The 17,845-nt window shown below is 43.0% G+C and overlaps 1 protein-coding gene across 6 annotated transcripts; it reads right to left on the bottom strand.

The window, feature by feature from the left end:
• Positions 1-5,933: 5,933 nt before the first annotated feature.
• CHAMP1 (chromosome alignment maintaining phosphoprotein 1) lies at positions 5,934-17,579 on the bottom strand. Of its 6 annotated transcripts, XM_032679590.1 has the most exons (3): positions 17,037-17,235; positions 11,542-12,419; positions 5,934-9,647 (listed from the first exon to the last, which is right to left on the bottom strand). In XM_032679590.1, the coding sequence occupies exon 3, from the start codon at positions 9,584-9,586 to the stop codon at positions 6,722-6,724; it is 2,865 nt and encodes a 954-aa protein (XP_032535481.1). In that variant the 5' UTR covers positions 9,587-9,647; positions 11,542-12,419; positions 17,037-17,235; the 3' UTR covers positions 5,934-6,721. The 6 variants fall into 6 exon arrangements, with proteins under 6 accessions (XP_032535481.1, XP_032535483.1, XP_032535486.1 ...); XM_032679592.1 differs by lacking the exons at positions 11,542-12,419; positions 17,037-17,235 and adding an exon at positions 17,529-17,579; XM_032679595.1 differs by lacking the exon at positions 11,542-12,419.
• Positions 17,580-17,845: the final 266 nt, after the last annotated feature.

Here is a 17,845-nt window from a genome sequence, read left to right as displayed (position 1 = left end):
TGCACAGCAGGGAGAGGTGTCAAAGAAAACAAACAAGTGCTTTAAAACAGAGGACTTAGGATACAGTGGCAAGGAAATCAGCCTTAGGAGGGCCAAAATTAATTCACCACAATAAGAAGAAAAGTCCAGAGTAATTTCTGAACCAATCGTTTGTGTATTATTATTATTATTATTCCACATGTATTTAATATGTATAAAGCCGATCTTCTCATAAATTGCTCTGTAGCTCCCTCTAATGACAACTTCTCCAAAACTCTGTTCCAGAGAGCAGTGAGCGGTAACAAGATAAAACAGCACTTGGTGCAGCACAGAATCACGGAATCACAGAATGGTTTGGGTTGGAAGGGACCTTAAAGATCCTGTAGCTTCAAACCCCCTGCCATGGGCAGGGACACCTCCTACTACACCAGGTTGCTCAACGCCCCACTCGACCTGGCCTCGAACACATCCAGGGATAGGGCATCCACAACTTCTCTGGGCAAGAGATCAAAAAAATTAAAACTCAAGATCCTTATGTCATAATAGTTGTCATGTGTGCAAAACCACAACGCTGTTATCATTGCCTGTCCATCACTCTGTTTTTATCTTGGCAGATATTACAGCTCTTCTTAAAAGAGGTTAAAGGCATAGTAAACTGAGTCAAGAGGCAAAGGCCCCACAGCGCTGGTGGGGTGGCAGAAGAGCAGAAGTGTGTGCATCCCACACCCCACAAGGCTGCACTGCCCAGACACATGAGCCCCGTGTGGGGCACACCAGCATCTAGAGAGCCTAACTATGCTGTATAATAATTTGTTAGCATAGGAGAAAGCAGTAGTAGCAGCAAGATTTGCAGACTAGGAGGTGGCTGGCACCTCCCGTGCTCCCTGCCAGGCTTCCCAGCACAAAGTCAGGCAGCCAGTGTTTATGTGGGCAGGATGATGCACTCAACCCTCAGCCAGACTTCTCTACAGCTACAGCAGAGGTACTGCCCAATCAAAAAATGTGTTGCTGATCCCAGAGCAAATAAAAAGAATCTTATAACAAGGAGACTAAAAAAATTAATGACATGATCTAGCAATGCACAAACAGCAATGTCAGAGTATAGGATCATTTTAAATGTGACAGCATCCATACTGAATTAGAGTTAAAAAAATCAATTATAAAAATCTTTATATTACAATTCAATAAGGTGTCAGAATTCCTCTTGTGTAGATTAAAATGTACATCAAATCTGGCAATACATGAATTAGTATTTCACACTAATACTAACACTTTGCACTCCTTTAGTCACTGCAAACACTCCAGAAATTAGCAGAGTCCAAAGGGTATAAAGTCTGTTTTGTTTCCAGTTTTGAAAATCGTTTTAGCTCTGAGATCTTCAGGAATTCAGACAAGAGAGAAAGCAGTAACAAAACAATCTCTCACATCTGAACAAGTGATACTAGTAAAAGCCACGCTGCATTTGTACACACATAACCCATTTCTGTCCAATGCATATTTCTCTCACATGCATACCAGGAATGTTAAGTTTGTTTAAGAGTTTATTTGTGTCAACTCCACCCTGCCTTTAGCCACAGCAATTATTTTTTTTACGAGAAGGTAATATTCTATATTGTCACATTTCTAATGCTGACTTATAGACCAAGATACTGGTTTCAGATTACAGAGGAAGAGTATTAAGGTATAGTAGTCTGAGTACAGAGTAGAACAGCATCTGGAACAAGAAGAAATCAGTATTTCACAATTCATTGTGTATAATTTCCACATAAATAATTAATTTATGCAGGAAAATATTTTAACTTTAAGGAATACCATTTAACATTCTAATACACAATGATTTGCCTCACAGTGATGTGGAAAGCATTTCATTTAACAGGGAGGCCTGTGACTCAGCTGATACAAGTCCCAGAGTACTCAGTGACAGGGTCCTGGAAGAAACCTGAGGTGATATGCAGTTGGTCCACACAGGCTACACACAGAATCACAGAATCATGGCTACACACTGAATCACAGAATCATAGAACTGTTTAGGTTGGAAAGACCTCTAAAATCATCAAGTCCAACTGTAAATGTAGAACTGCCAGGTCAACCACTAAACCATGTCCCCAAGTGTCACATCTACATGTCTTTTAAATACCTCCAGAATGGTGACTCCACCACTACCTTGAGCCGCCCGGTCTAGACTGTCTGGCTGAACACCCCTTTTGGAAGAAATTTTTCCTATTATGTGTGTGCTCTTTTGCTAAGAAATATTTAATTACTACCTACCATTCAGCTCGACCTGACTTCTTCTGCCCTTCTGGATGTTAATATGCCATCTGCACCACAGTGGGATGCTTCATTTAGCCATAAATGCAGGCACTTACAAATGACTCTGGTTTTGAAAAAAAACTATTTACAGACAAGACATTTTAAGAGACTAGTTTCTGCTTTAGAAATCACACAGGTGAACAGTTAAACAAAAAGGGGTTAAGGAACAGCGCACAGACAAAGGGAATCAGACAGCTGAGAGCAGTAACCCTTTAAGCCATAGCCACATCAGAAAGGTCATTACATTATCTCTTTAGTGCACATATGGTCTTCGTGTAAAACCCTTCTGTCCCACCTATGAGGTGGTAGTACCAATATGTGTGTTACTGACACACCGAGATATAATTTCAACTGCAGAACTCATTTTCTCCAAACTCTTCATTTGGTCCTTACCAGCTTTCCTGTTCTCCATAAAAAAACAGCACCACCAAGCCAACTCACGTCTGTAGCAACTGCATTGCTGAACCTTTATAATGTTACATATTTTGAAACTCTGCAGGAGGAGGGAGAACTGAAGAAGCTTTAAGATGTACATCCCCCTGCTTCAACTTTCAAAAAGATTCTGTCCTCAGAGTCACCATAAGTATTAATGTTTATAGAATGCTAGTGATAACTCCATCAAAGATACAACTGCCTTCGACACCAGCCAATGCTCACAGCATCCTGGGACACCATCCATAGGGTCCCATGGACTTGTACGAGTTGAGATTGACTAACTCCTGACTCAACCCTCTCTAATGGTAGTAATTCCACTCCCTCAACCCTTGGAGTAATCACAGAGGCCTGGGAGACCTTGCTGGTGAGGGCAAGACAAAGGTGGCACTAGGTACCTCAGACTTCTCTGTGTCTGCAGTCAGCAATCCACCCACCCCACCCAGTAACAGTCCCACGTTTTCCTTGTTCAGGCTTTTTCCACTAAGGCAGCACTTACATGTTGGCTTTACATGGCCAGGTTTTAGTAGTGAGGAGCTACAGAAGGATGGGGGGCTTCTCTGAGAAGCTGCCAGAAGCTTCCCCCTTTTGTGTCTGTGAACATTTGACTATTCCTAACTAGAAGTACATAGGTGTACGGATGCTGTAACTGGTAAAACTTCTAGTCTTCTACAAAGTCACGATGACAGGTACCTATGTTAGGTATCTTTATTCTTAATACAAGCATTTAATTTTCATCATTAGATTTAAATGATTTATTTTTCTTTTCACTTTTAAAATGCAGGTTTGGAAGTTACTTAAAAGAACTGGTTTTCCTCAATATGCTTCAAGTTCTACAGCTGCGCATGGAGGAAGAATAAGGAATAAGACTAAATGCTGAGTATACAAAGAGAAAACTATTTTTAAACTTTCTCTTGCAGCACTGGAGAAAGCCACTGGGAATCAGTGCCTGCTTCTCCACTGTGTTTTGCTTAAACTCTGGAGCTTTAGAGGTACAGCATCCATACATCTATGTACTTCTAGTTAGGAACAGTAAAATGTTCACAGACACAAAAGGGGGAAGCGTTAGTCTGACATTTCAGACGGTTGTGCACTTCGAAGAGTTAATATTAATACAGGCATTTGAGACAGGGAATCAGAACATCTAGTTTTGATACCTATACAAACCTCTGCTGCAGTCATGGATTGTCCAGGTACAATGAGGGCTACCCCGCAGCTTCAACAGAACAGCAGGTCTCAGCTATGACTCCAAGGCACCGAGCTCAGCTAATGAAACACTAAGCATACACACACAACTTATCCTTTTTGTCAGGGGTTAGCCCTTGTGGCTTTGGAACTCTCTCACGAGGCCTAAGAAGAATCTTGCCTGGAGCATTCAGTAACATAGACTACAAAGGTAGAGAGGCAGTGAAAGAAAAGACCAACCCAGCAGACAACTGACAGGTAAGAGGCAGATGTGAGGAAATAATGCAACTGAGTTGCCAGGACATCATAGATGACCAGCTTAGCTAGCATGTCTGTGATGGAGGGTGCAGTTTCTGAGTTACCATAGCCCACCTGAGCTCACTGTCCCTTCTGGATTTGGGCCTCTACCTTCAGAAGAAATGTTCCCCTCACACTTATTTCCATTGCACCAGATCTTGCAGCTGCAAGACAAGTCAGATCAACAGACTAACTCAACAACACAAGAAAAAACCAGCAAGTTCCCGGTAGATTCTGTAACCTGAACAAATCAGCAAAAATTCCTTTGACTTGGTTTCTACTATATGAATTAAAATTTAATTCTTTTTATAATCTTTCTTAGAATAGGCAATTGTGAAGCCCACAATTCTTATTTTAAACACTGAACCCTAAATGGTCTTCAGATTTTGATAATATTTCCTCCCCCCCAATTAATCATTAATATAACACCAACCAGTACCATTCTAGGTTACATTCCATATGATTTCTTTGACCTAGAGCCTAAGCAACATACAGATATACTTAGACAGGTATACCAGGTATATATATAGATATTCTTAGGTATGCTGGAATAAGAGAAAATATTACTGAAACTAGTAACTGTAAGAATCTCTTCCCAAATATGAAATGAGTTCTCTACAGACTACTTTTAGTTTGAGAGAATGCTTGTGAAAATGCACTTTGAAAACATGACTGTACATTCCATACAATTATTAACCTCTTTTTACAGTAAAAAGATGAAGGTAAGTTCGTATAGCATGTATGACCACAGCTAACATCCTTCTGATGTTTCTTTATTCCGTTTTCATTTTGTACTTTCTCTCATCCATTCTTCGTGAAAATGACTGAAACCTGCATCCTTCCAAGCATACACAGAAAAGATTTCTCTCCAAGGACAGGGATCGTATAAAAGAAACCGCCTAAAGTCCATACAGAAGCATTTTTTCAGTCATTAATTACCTATTAAAGTAACCTCCTTTAAAAATTCAGAGAATCTGAAAGTTCAATATTGTGTTATACCCAAGTATATATTAAGTATATACTGCAGTTAGGAAATTATTTCACTATGCTGACTTTCACTAATGTGCATTATTTGTCATTGCAAGAAATAGTATTTGCTAATACTTAGGAAGTAGAGAATGAATCTATGATTCTATGCTGTCGAGTTAATTATTTCCGTTGACTTTTAGTAAGTTACAGAATGCACTCAAGTTATTTCTATTGACATGGTAGGAAATTAATTCCTTCTTTAAATAGGCAGTGCTGAGAAATCATTGAAGTACAGAGCTTTAAATACCTTTTGCCATACTTCCAGAACCCTCTTGAAAGACAAAAGGAATAAAGTACTGGCTTCAGTCAAACCAACCTAGAGCTCTTTGATTGGAGCTTACACTCTAAGACTTTTTTACTATTTAACACTAACACCTTCATATTCTAAAGCAATACTTGTACTTATGCTTTTTTAACAGATAATATGCAAATCACACAGGCCAGCATGCTAAATAACAATGCACAGATTCTTGTTTTGCATGTTTTCCTTCATTTACATATGATGTGTTTTTCTAAAACAGACATGAAATTTAGACTAACCCTTCTTTCACAGGCTGATGACCGGGAAGTTGAAGCATTCAGAGCAGAACTCCTCAGTAATTCTGCATCTCTTGTTGCCAAAGATACTTAAAAGAGAATATGTTGAACATGAAAGATTTCATTCTTGATTTGAAAAAAAAAAAAAAAAAAGGAAAATGGCCAACACCAGGTTGGGTTTCTTTTTATTGTTAAAACATTAAAGCATAACATTTCACCAAATACAAGAAAATTAGAGGTTGTCTGACATTACAAACATCTGAATCATCAAGAGAAAGTGTTGAGCTATACATAGTCTGACGTTAATCTATCAATTTAATGTATATTAGTACATGCTTAAAACATGGCCAAAACACAGAATCACAAAATAGGTACCTTGATGCTTCTAAATCTGAGACAAGTAAGTCGAAGAATTGAGTGCAATGAATTTCCAACAATTGACTATACACTCAATTACAACGTCAGGGCATCATTATTCCAGGACATTGGTAGTTTCTCATACCTGGCTCATTCACATTCAATTTAGTGAGAATTTTAGATTTGAGAACTTGATAAAAACATTTTGAAAAATACAACATTTAACAAATGTGAAAAAACAAGTTGTCTTCACAGGAAAATATGGATTGCTTGCCATTCCAGTCCTTAATTGCCTATATGTTTTACAAATCTTTACAAAACTATTTTGTATCCATTTTGGTTTCAAAAACATAGTACATCTGAAAAATAAAATATGACTCTACTGATGGGTAATACAAAGACATGAACACGTATTTAAAATGACTTTCAAAAGTAAATCTCTTCAGTAATACAGCTATAAAAGACAAGGTAAACATAGCACAATAAACCATGCATCTTCTGACTTGTCAGATCAGCTAAACTACTTGGTTAACATACAGTAACACTTTGAACACTTCTGTAAATTTAGCTTTTCTAGCACAAGGAGAAAAAAAGATTAAATTTGTTCTTCAAGCGGTTCAAGGTTGTCCAAGTGTTTTTTAGGTGCATCATCACTATGACGGCTTTGGCAATGGGTTAAATGTTTCTTAAAGCCTCGAGGAAAATTTGATTCAAAATTACAACGGGGACACTTCAACAAACTTTGACCATGAGCAGCAACATGGTTTTTAAGAAGAGACTCCAAGAGAAAAGCTTTGCCACATATTTTACACTTGTATGGGCTTTGAACATTATGCTTGTTAACTAAATGGTGCAAGACAGCACCTTTTTTCATTGCACGACAGCAACAAATTTTGCAGTAATACTTTCCCTTGCCACGCTTCATGTATTTTGCTATTTCTTCCTCAGAGATGAAAGCCTCTTTTTCTTCAGTAAACTGCAGCACACACTGTGGCTGCGTGGGAGTAGTTGCATCCATTTTGCTCTCTTTGCCATAATCAGATGACTCCATATCGTACTGCTCTTGGTCACTGTTGGATTCTTGTTCCTTTATCTCCATTGAGTCCAACTCTGTTTTTCCACACTCACTGATATTTAGTTCAGAATCTGAGTTCTCCTGGTTTTCCTTCTTGGGCTTCTTTTTTGGGCATGAATATAGCATGTCTTCTGGTGATTCTTTGGCTAATAATGATTGTTCATCCTGTGAGAATAAGTCATCCAGTGGTTTCTGATCATCTAAAGTGTGAGAAAGAAAGTCACTCTCGCCAGACTCACTAGGTGTTTGGGGCTCGGAGAAAAAGCCTGAAGCAGACTTGTGAGGCTCGGAAAACAGGATATTCTTCTGGATTTCAGAAGGTACAGTAGTTTCAGCATGTCTCTGGACATCAGAGGATAAAGCAGCAGCAGGCTTCTGCATCTCAGAAAATACAGCGTGCTTTTGAACATCAGGGGAAATAGCAGATTTCTGGGAGTCAGTGAAAACAACTTGTTTGGGTGTCTCAGGAGAAACAGGAGTAGGTTTTTGGGACTCAGTAAAGAGGCCATGTTTCTGAATTTCAGGAGATGTGGGTTTCTGAGAGTCTGGAAAGGAAGTAGACTCCTGAACTTCAGAGGAAATGGGAGCAAGTTTCTGGGCTTCAGAAAATAGGGTGTGCTTCTGGACTTCAGAAGAAACAAGAGCTGATTTCTGGGTTTCAGAACACAGGGCTTGTTTTTGACCTTCAGTAGAAAAAGCAGAAGTAGATATTTGATTCTGGGGCTCAGAAAAGACGGCACGTTTCTGGACATCAGTAGAAGCAGTGGGATTAGATTTACGGGACTCTGGGAACAGCACTCTTTTCCGAGGTTCAGGGAAATGAGCCCGTTTCTGAATCTCAGACGAAGCAGCAGAGGTGGATTTCTGAGTTTCAGAAAAATACATAGATTTCCGTGACTCAGAGAGTTTCCAAGGTTCAGGAGATACTGAAATACCAGGCTTACGGACCTCAGGAAAGAAAGGAGGCTTCCAAGAGTCTGAGGAAACAGTGTGACTAGACTTTCGAAGCTCAGGAGAAACGGGGGGAGAATGCTTCCATGTGTCAGGGGACAGAACAGGTTTCCAGCCTTCAGGGTAAACAGATGAGATGGGTTTCCATGGCTCAGAAGAAACAAGAGTAGACTTCTGGGATTCAGAAAACGACGTAGACTTACACGAGTCAGAAACAACCCTCCTAGGTTCTGGCAACGCAACAGGGCCAGGCCTTCGAGACTCAGGGGCAGACCTCCGGGATTCTATGGACACTGACATGGCAGGCTTTGGAGCCCAGGGAGAAACCGTCGGAGACTTTTGCATCTCGTGAGACCTCCAGGGCTCGGGGGAAACAGTCGGACCAGGTCTCCATGACTCCGGTGAAACTGCAGAAGCAGGCCTCCGGGTTTCAGGAGGAGAAGCAGAAGCAGGCCTACGCATTTGGGAGGGATGCCTCCGTGGCTCAGGAGACCCAGCTGGGGCATACCTCCGTGGTTCAGGGGATACTGCTGGAGTAGGTTTCTTTGGCTCTGGTGACACAGCTGGGGAGTATCTGCGGGGTTCTGGAGACACTGCAGGAGAATGGCGCCGGGGCTCTGGTGATACAGCAGGGGAATGCCGCCGGGGTTCTGGAGACATTGCTGGGGAATGCCGCCGGGGCTCTGGAGACACACCTGGGGAATGCCGCCGGGGCTCTGGAGACACACCTGGGGCTGGCTTCTGTGGGTCGGGGGACACAGCAGGAGATGGCTTCTGTGGGTCAGGGGACACAGCAGGAGATGGCTTCAGTTGATCGGGGGACACAGGTGGGGATGGCTTCTGTGGATCAGGGGACACAGCTGAGGCTAACTTCTCTGGATCTGGAGATGTAGCCTGGGCTGACTTTTCTGGATCTGGGGATACAGTCTGGGCTGACTTCTCTGCCTCTGAGGAAGTCACCTGAGCAGATATCTGGGGCTCTGGAGACACAGAAGATTTCTGAAGCTTGGGGGAAACAACAGGTTCAGATTTGGGGAGTTCAGGAGAAAGGGGAGGTTTCTGTGACTCAGGGGAAAGGACAGGTTTCTGTGGCTCCAATGTGACACTTTTTTTGGGTGAATCTGAATCTCCTTCTAACCGCTGTTCCTTCCGCTCCTCATTCCACTTCTCAGGTGCTGCATGCTGTGCTTTGATGTGATAATACACGTTGCAATACATCTTGCTGGTAAAGAAGCATTTGTGGCAGTGAAACAGTTTTGCACTTTTTTGATAAAATATAAGTTTACCCAAACCAGCAGCATCCATTTCGTCACAATACTCTGGGTGAACGGTACCCATATGAATTTGTATGTTTTCATAGTCCGTTCCTCTGAAGCTGCAGTGGTCACACTCTAAGCGTTCTGTGGTTTTACGGAGTATCTGCAACATGTCCATTTTTCTACGGTCAGTAACAGTTTTCACAGCACTGCACCTTTTAAAGAGGAAGTTTCAGTTTCTGCAATAAAGGAAAAAATCTGTATAGTCAGTTGTCCATGTTAATTTCAACTCTTTGTCATTCCTAAATAATCAGGTGCACTTCCCCTCCCACGTCCCTTTTTAGAAAGCCTAAGTTTTGCACAGGTACTAACAACTTCATAAAGAAATACAAACATAGGTGTCTCCAACTCTGGAATTCATTTTACATCAGCTGAGCTTGAAAAAAACAAAGCTAATATTTAATGATAGGCTTTCCTACCTCTGTAAAAAATCTGGAAGCAAACGATAAAAAAAAAGAGCCCAGGTGATATTTCACTTGATAAACCTGACTTGCTTTCTCCATTACACATGTAAACTGAAAACAAAAAGTCCTTTGAAATACTGCCACTGAGATAAAGACATTTCAAAAACACACCATCATTAAATTTCAAAACAAATCAGCAATTTTTGACAAAGACAAAAAAAATTCAAGAAAACAGCAGCCTAAATCCTAGGCCCTGTTTTCATCTGTTAAACACTGTTTTCCTTTCACTAATTACATGAAAAACAAATGCTGCTGATCATAAAAACTTTATCCATTATGAAAAGAATTGTTTCCATTCCATTATTTCATTTGCTGCCCTAATAACAACAAAAATACTATTTAAGAAAAACAACAGGGTGTTTTTTTCAGTTGGTGTAGTTGACAGTCCTATGTATCAAAAGCATTTTTTGCCTCACTACAAAGAGAAAGATGAGAATTTCTCAAAATTATTGCATTTGTAAGACCTTAAAAAAACCAAACTAACAACAAAATGACCCCGACAATAAACCAACCAACCAAGCCCCCCAAAATCAAACACAACCCCCCCCCCCAGAAATGCAGCATCTGAAATGCAATTATCTTTTAATGATTTGGCTAGATTCCACTATTTCCAACAGAATTTATCTGGATCAGCTACTACAATAAGCTGAAAACCATATTCTGTAAGTTATATTCACACAAAAGTGGAAGGTAAAAAGGAATTGTTGGACATTTAAGTGAAATGAACAGGTTTTTTTCTCTAAGTTGAAATTAAACAGTTGTTACATGATTATCATGCTAAGCCATCGACCTAATTTTGGGGGGTCTTGTAAGACACAGTGCCTCAAAACACTCAAAATCTTTGTGTCATTTTAACACTAATTTTCCTGTCTAAATATATATTAGACTAAAAACAAATCTAAAAATATGCATTCAAGCAAGTTTCCTTAATTTATTCGTAAAGCATTTTTACCCTTGTTTCTCATGGAAATGAGGCTTACACAAACACTTTGCCCTATAGTCAATGCCAATCAAACCAGACAAAGCAATCCAGCCTTGTTTTACATTTCTACACATTTCAAGAAAATCAGGAACTGAGTAGAGAATGAAAGCAATGCCTCCACTGAGGCTACAGCCGAATATGTCATTTTACAGTGCCTGGTTCTGTTTAGCCTCTGCACAAATGGTCAGTATGCAAAAACACGCAGAACAAGCAGTGTCTGATTCAGGAAAAAGAGACAATTAAAAATACTACAGCAGTGAGATGCTTTGGGTTTGGGGCAGGGACAGAATGAAAGCAAATTAGCAGTGCTGCTAAAGGATGAGATGGATACAGCAAAAAAAACAAGAAAGAGGGACAGGCTGAGAAGCAGAGGACACAAATCCCTAAGAAATAAAGGTTCACTAGCTCAGCTGCTCATGGAACAACTTCTTTGCATGCAGTGTGCATACACACTTCACATTAAGTCACAGGAACAGGTAGATTTCCAATTAGGAAGCATAGCAGGACCACAGACAGAGCTTTAAGAAGGATCCTGCTTTACAACTATGAGACAAATGCACAGCACCCAACTGCAGTCCAGCTGCACGTGAAAAGTGCACTGCTCCACAAACACTGAAGTGGGAGGACCTTCGGGGTATAAGTTGCAGTTTCCCAGTGCTACTGGCAGCCATACAAAAGACACCCCAAAATGTAGTCCACACCGCATTCAATGTTGACCATGAAACACTTCCTGAAGTCTTAAAACAAACTTTTTATTCCTATAAAAGATCAAAACAAAACAGAAAGATAGAGTACAGTACTCTGTAACTGCAAGAGCAAATAACTTGCCAATGGTAAAAACCCAAAGCACGTCATGTCTTACTTAACACTCCAAAAGACCTTCAAGTCTTTATGAATTACAGTGTATGTTTTGTTTGGGGGATTTGGCACGATAGTAGGAAAGGAAGATTTCAATTTGAAAGCCAAAAATTCTGAATTGCTTATACAAGGTAAATAAAAAGGAGGCTTTTTTTACCAAATCACAGCAGAACGTAATTAGGACATACTGCACTAATCGCATTTTTAGACTTGAAAGAGAATTTGTCAATTCCAAAACTGATGGTAATCCTGAATTATCCATTTTCTTCTCTCTAGAAAACAAAAAAGGATTTTCCAAATTGAATTTACCACAGCTTACAACAAAGTCTACCAGACAATCTTTGCTATCCTCTTCACGACTTCCCTCCCCTTTGCACATCACCTAACTTTTGCCATTTCTGCAGTTTTCTGTAATTCACTCAACTACACTTCACTCCCTATCTCCCATCCTCTCCTTTTATTCAGTTCTATCTTACCTTGTGATGAAATTCTCCATTTTCTTTCCAAATACAACAGTGAGAAAGAGTCCCTGGCTCCCTTCCAAAAATTGTCCAAGTTGCTGCTAAGCTTTTTTGACCACGAGAGTATTTTGGAACCAAAGAAGTTACGGGCACAGCCCAGACATCCAAAGGTCTTGACATTCAAGCCTTTGGCATAAGAAATAACATAAGAAATATGTTAAAGAGTTCTCACACTGCCATCACTCAGCATTTGTAGTTTTGTAACTTCAGCCCACTGTAGCTGGCAGTCACTAAAGAAACTGCCTCTTCTGTTGAAATCTCTATCTGTTTAAGGCATACTACTGAGCAAGACAACTCTTTGTTATTGCAGCATCTTAGGCCATGAGTATATGGAACAGTAAATCTAGTTTTAGAACAGTTACTGTGAGATCAGTAACAAACTTAAACAGCGCTGAGCTACTACTAACTCATGCTGTCAATTTAAATTTGTTGCAACACTTCTGAAGGAATGAACTCTGAGACGTTGCTGGTTCACTTAGCATATACCTAAACAGCTAGTCTGAAAGACTGTCCTGTCAATCCCTCCTGATCCCTTCTCTCTTTGAGGTCCAATGCCACTGTCTCTACATGGCTCTGGTTGATGCTCTCCTCTATACTCAGGTTTATCACACAGGTAACTGCTCTTTGCTTCACACTGCTCTTTGCCATCTACTCCTGCACCAGAACTTGTTCTGCACTAGGTCCTGTATTTGGGTGAAAGTGTAAGGAACAACACGTCACTGTTTTCTAAACAGTTCCACACCAGCAGAGCCAGCCAGTCTAGAAACCATACGCTCAGTAACCAGGTCTCCATGGCTTTGGACCTGCATGAACTGTGATGGAATCTGTGCTCAGCAGCATCTTTTTGGCAACACTAAGAGAGATGGACCACACTCCCTCAATGTAAATGAACTACTACAGACATTAAAGAGAACTAGATCTGCACTGCTCCGACTCAAACCCATAAAAAGGGTAAGGAAAATAACTGGTGTGATCGATTTGTCAGGGTGCTCCATGTGCACTGTAGAGAATGGGACCAAGTACTTAATCCAAACACCATTCTAGCCTTCTGAAGCCCCTTGAGGAAGAGTATGAATTTCAGGATGAAGATCAAATTGCCATGAGCAACAGGTCCCCCATGAAACAAAGCAGAAGGGAGATGGCCACTAGAGTATGTCTCAGGCCTGCCTGAATACTCCTGGGAGCAACAAAGAAGCTGCCACCCATTCACATATAGATAACTGCTGTGCAGGCCCCAGGCCACTCTGTTTTGCTGAACACTCTGCCAGGCCATACATATACTGTAAAAAGAACAGTTGAGTATTGCTCCTACACAAACTCTCAATTACAGGATATGCAGTGCAGCAGTGGCTACAGCTGAGGCTGCATGCCACTGCAACACCACAAAGCACAGTGCATTCCTTAATTGCTCTTTCTGCATCCCCTCCTACTTTTCTCACTTTTCATGGCTGCAACACTGAGAAAACAAATACAGATGCAGCCAAACAGAACTAATTATCTGCTCCGAGAACACATTACAATCAAAGTAGAAGCCTGAAGCCCAGCATTTATGCTTGTCCTGTGTCTGCATCCTGCCTCCAGTTCAAGACGAAATACTATGATTCAACTAAGATTCTGAAGTTTGCAATACTAAACTTAACTTAAGGCAGCCAAGACTCATTCAGAGTCTTCCTATGACATGAAGTTTTCCACTGAAATCTACCTGAACAGATAAGTGCTTCTGTCTACAAGCTCACAATATCCACAGATGTCAAGCACAGTAACAACATCAGCACCAACTCAGCTCTTGGATGACCTGAAGTGACACAAATCAATGGCCATCACTCACATTAAAAGCTGCTCGAAGAGATACAGAAGTCTCAATGGTGGGACCACCAGTCTCTCCTGCTCCATCAGCCACCACTCCCCCACCCCTCTTCTTTCACACGTCTAGAACCTACATACAAAGGTTCCTACCACCAGCTCTCTCCTCTCTCCACAGAGATGCTGAAGATCCTGACACCAGTTCCTTGTCCCCTACACTGCAGTCCTGACCATAATCTCCTCCATCACAGAAAAAAACCAGAAAAATAGCAGGGGGAAAGGATTGGAAATGAGGATATTTATCTACCTAGAAAAGAACAACCATCACTATTTTCTTGCTTGGTGCTCAGCACCCAAGAGATTAAAGTCATGATTTAGCAGACAGAAGAAGCACCCAAGAAGTCAGAGGCAATGAGATAAATGCAAATTTATCAACCAAAAGTTGGTTACATATATTGCAGGGCAACTGCAGAGCAGAGTCAAACAGCATCAGAAATCCCTGTTGAGCTCATGTCAGACTGAGAAATAGGAGTGTCCTAAGCTAATGCACAGAGTGGAGAGATCTCCTGATGTCTTCCCAGTCAACACACACAGGCACTTCAGAAACAGTTCCTGGATTCCGCATCCCATCTTCCATAAGGATCCCACTAAAGATTAAGCCATAATTCCTGCAGCCTTTCAGAAACCTCACAGTGGAAAAAAAGAAATGCACAGGAAATATTACATATAAGAACGAGTCCACACAGGGAATGGCACAACACTGACTCTGGCAGCGAACAACCTGTCTCCACTTCTCAATTTCATTCCAATTTCATAGCTACATGTCTACCGATCATTCCTGATAATTTTTAATAAACACACTCTACACTCAGCGTTGCAACATTTAATATATGTCTGCAGTTTTCCTCTACAGAGGTTAAGCTGTAACTGTCATGAGGCAGCACGAGAGGGAAGCAGTCAGGGCTCAAAACTAAAGATCTAGACTGCCTGTGAGCACAGAAAATTACAGGTTGCTTTTAATATTCCATGAAGAATTTCAGAACACAGCAACAAGTAGTCCGTCATATCATTGCTCAAATAAGGCTGCCTTGGTTCTCACTGGCAGAAGGCTCTAGAACTCTTTTCCTCTCAATAAATAATCAAGCCTGGTGAGACTCAAGCAGACAGAGGACATGCAACACACATCAGTGACACCAACACAACTGGGAAAACCCTCCAGAAGAAAACCCTGTGATTTTCTGCAATGCCCTGCAACTACATTGGATTCCCTGTATCAGCCCCTGCACAGGAAGGATCACTGTTTAATTTTCATCAGCCTTGGAAGTTTCGTATAGGCAACCAGATCAGCAATATCCTCTGTCAGTGAAGAGGGTCAATGGCAAGTGAGTTCCCAGCACAAGAAAGCTGGATAGTTGCTTCACTGCTTCTGCTAGCAGGAGCAGATGCAGACTATTGCTGTGTTTAAGCAAAAGGAAAAGTGACATGTTCTGCAGTGCCAAAAAGTAAATGGCAGTCTGGTGGCAGCATGGTGCTTCTCTTGAAGCTACATCCCTGTGTTGTGACTGACAAACAGAAGTTTAGCTACCAGAGGAAGCTGCACACAAACATCCCCACAGTGTGGCAGAGCAGGCACTTCACAATGCACATGGCAGGTACGGGGGTCACCTCCAATGCACCATGAACAGGACAAGCAGCACTATGCTCCTGCTAATCCAGAAGTGTCCACAGGAATCTGACTGCATCTTCACATCTGAACTCCCAGCAAACAGTCAATCTATTTGGGCTGAGTTCCATGAGCGACAATTGCTGAACCAGGTCTTTAAAATTGCACATCTAAACAAGGCACAAACACCCTGACCCAACCAGCCACTGAATGCTAAGATATGCTGAGAATATCAGAGACAACAGATCCAGGAATGAAATGGCTATATTATGAGGTTCCATGTTTTCAGGAAAAGTTCAAGTTACAGGAGAGTTGCAAAGTGACAATACTTGATGCACATGAAAATGACTTAAGAAACAAAGTGGCCAGAACTGGAGCTCTTTTGCAAGATTTCACTCTTCATTATGAGATTGACAATTCTCTTCATCAAGAGAATAACATTAGTTCTCAACACAACATCTAATAACAGTCTAAGCTGCAGAGTAAAATCAATCTACCTATGACAGATTCGGGATAGAAAAAAATTAACTCCATGTAATTCTGACAAGGATTTCTAACTCCAAGTTCACAATTTCACATGCATGGCTTCCAAAAATGGCCCCAGAAATGCTATTGCTGCAGTGCTGAACCTGAGCTGGTGAAGTGCCACTGGACCCACTAGAGCATTTAATCTAGTCAGGAACTGTGAATTAAGGTTGGGAATCTTGGTGAAACCAGGGTAAGAATTTCATTTACACTGCTCTGAAAGCAAATGGGGTTCAAGGGGAGATTACGTAAGAGAAAAATTAAATCCAAAGTTTCTATATTCCTCACTTATAAACAATTCACAGAATCAGAGAATTCAATTAGATTGGAAAAGACCTCTGAGATCATCAAGTCCAACTATGACTGATCACCACCACGTCCACTAGGCCATGGCACTCAGTACCACATCCGGTCTTTCCTTAACACCTTCACGGACAGTGACTCCACCACCCCCCAGGGCAGCCCATTCCAGCATCTAATCACCCTTTCTGCGAAGAATTTCTTCCCAGTGTTCAACCCAAACCTCCCCTGGCGCTGCTAGAGACTATGACCTCTCATGCTGTCGCTGGTTGCCTGGGAGAAGAGGCCGATCCCCAACCTGGCTACAACCTCTTGTCAGATGGTTGCAAAGTGATAACATCACTCACCCCTGAGCCTCCTCTTCTCCAGGCTAAACACCCCCAGCTCCCCGAGCCGCTCCTCCCAGGACATGCGCCCCAGACTCCTGCACGTTGTGAGCCCTGGCTCTGCACCTGCTTCCCTGCTCCCACGTGCGACGCAGCCGCTCCTGGCAGCTATTTCTGTCACCAGGGAAGGGCCCGGTCCCGGCGGGGACACGTCCCGTGCCGTACTCGCTATCCCAGGACAGCAGGTCCGGCAGCGTGCCCGTCCCGCCCCTCGCCCCGCCGGCACCGCTGTAACTTTCCCGCGGGCAGCGGGTGCCTGCGGGCCCGGCGCTCCCGGCTCCGCGCTGCCCGGCCCTGCCGGCGCCGGGGGTAACGCCGCCTGCCCATTCATTCCCGCCCCGCCGGGCGCTCTCCCCCGCCGCCTCCGCTCTCCCTCCCTGCCGTGCGCGGCCCCGCCGGTTTTGTTCCCCCCCGCGCCGGCACCGGCTGCCGTTGCCCCGCGCGCGGCAGGGTCCGGTCAAAGGGAAGGCCCAGGCGCGGTGCGCAGGGGGAGGAGGGGAGCGCGGCGGGCCCCGCGGGCGGGAGCGGGGGCGAGCGGGCCCCGCCGGCCGCACTCACCGCTCGGCAGCTCCGGGGCGGCGGGCGCGGGCCGGGGGGGCCGGGCCGGGCTCCCCCCGCCAATGGCGGCGGCGGCGGCGGGAGGCGGGGCCGGGTCACGTGCGCGGCGGCGGCGGCAGAGACGGGGGCGGGGCCGGGCCGCGCGCCCTCCGCGCCCGCCGGCAGGGGGCGCTGCAGCACTGGGGGGGCCCGGCCTCCCGTGGGGGCTCACGGGTGTTTGTCTAGGGTGGAGACAGTCGCAGATCCCAAAACACAGAAACACGGGGTCACAGAAACGCAGATTAGGTTAGAAAAGACCTCTGAGATCATCGGGTCCA

Source organism: Chiroxiphia lanceolata, chromosome 2, assembly GCF_009829145.1.
Source record: "Chiroxiphia lanceolata isolate bChiLan1 chromosome 2, bChiLan1.pri, whole genome shotgun sequence".
NCBI lineage: Eukaryota > Metazoa > Chordata > Aves > Passeriformes > Pipridae > Chiroxiphia > Chiroxiphia lanceolata.
The sequence above is the reverse complement of the archived record's forward strand: the minus strand, read 5'-3'. Positions and strand labels throughout refer to the sequence as shown.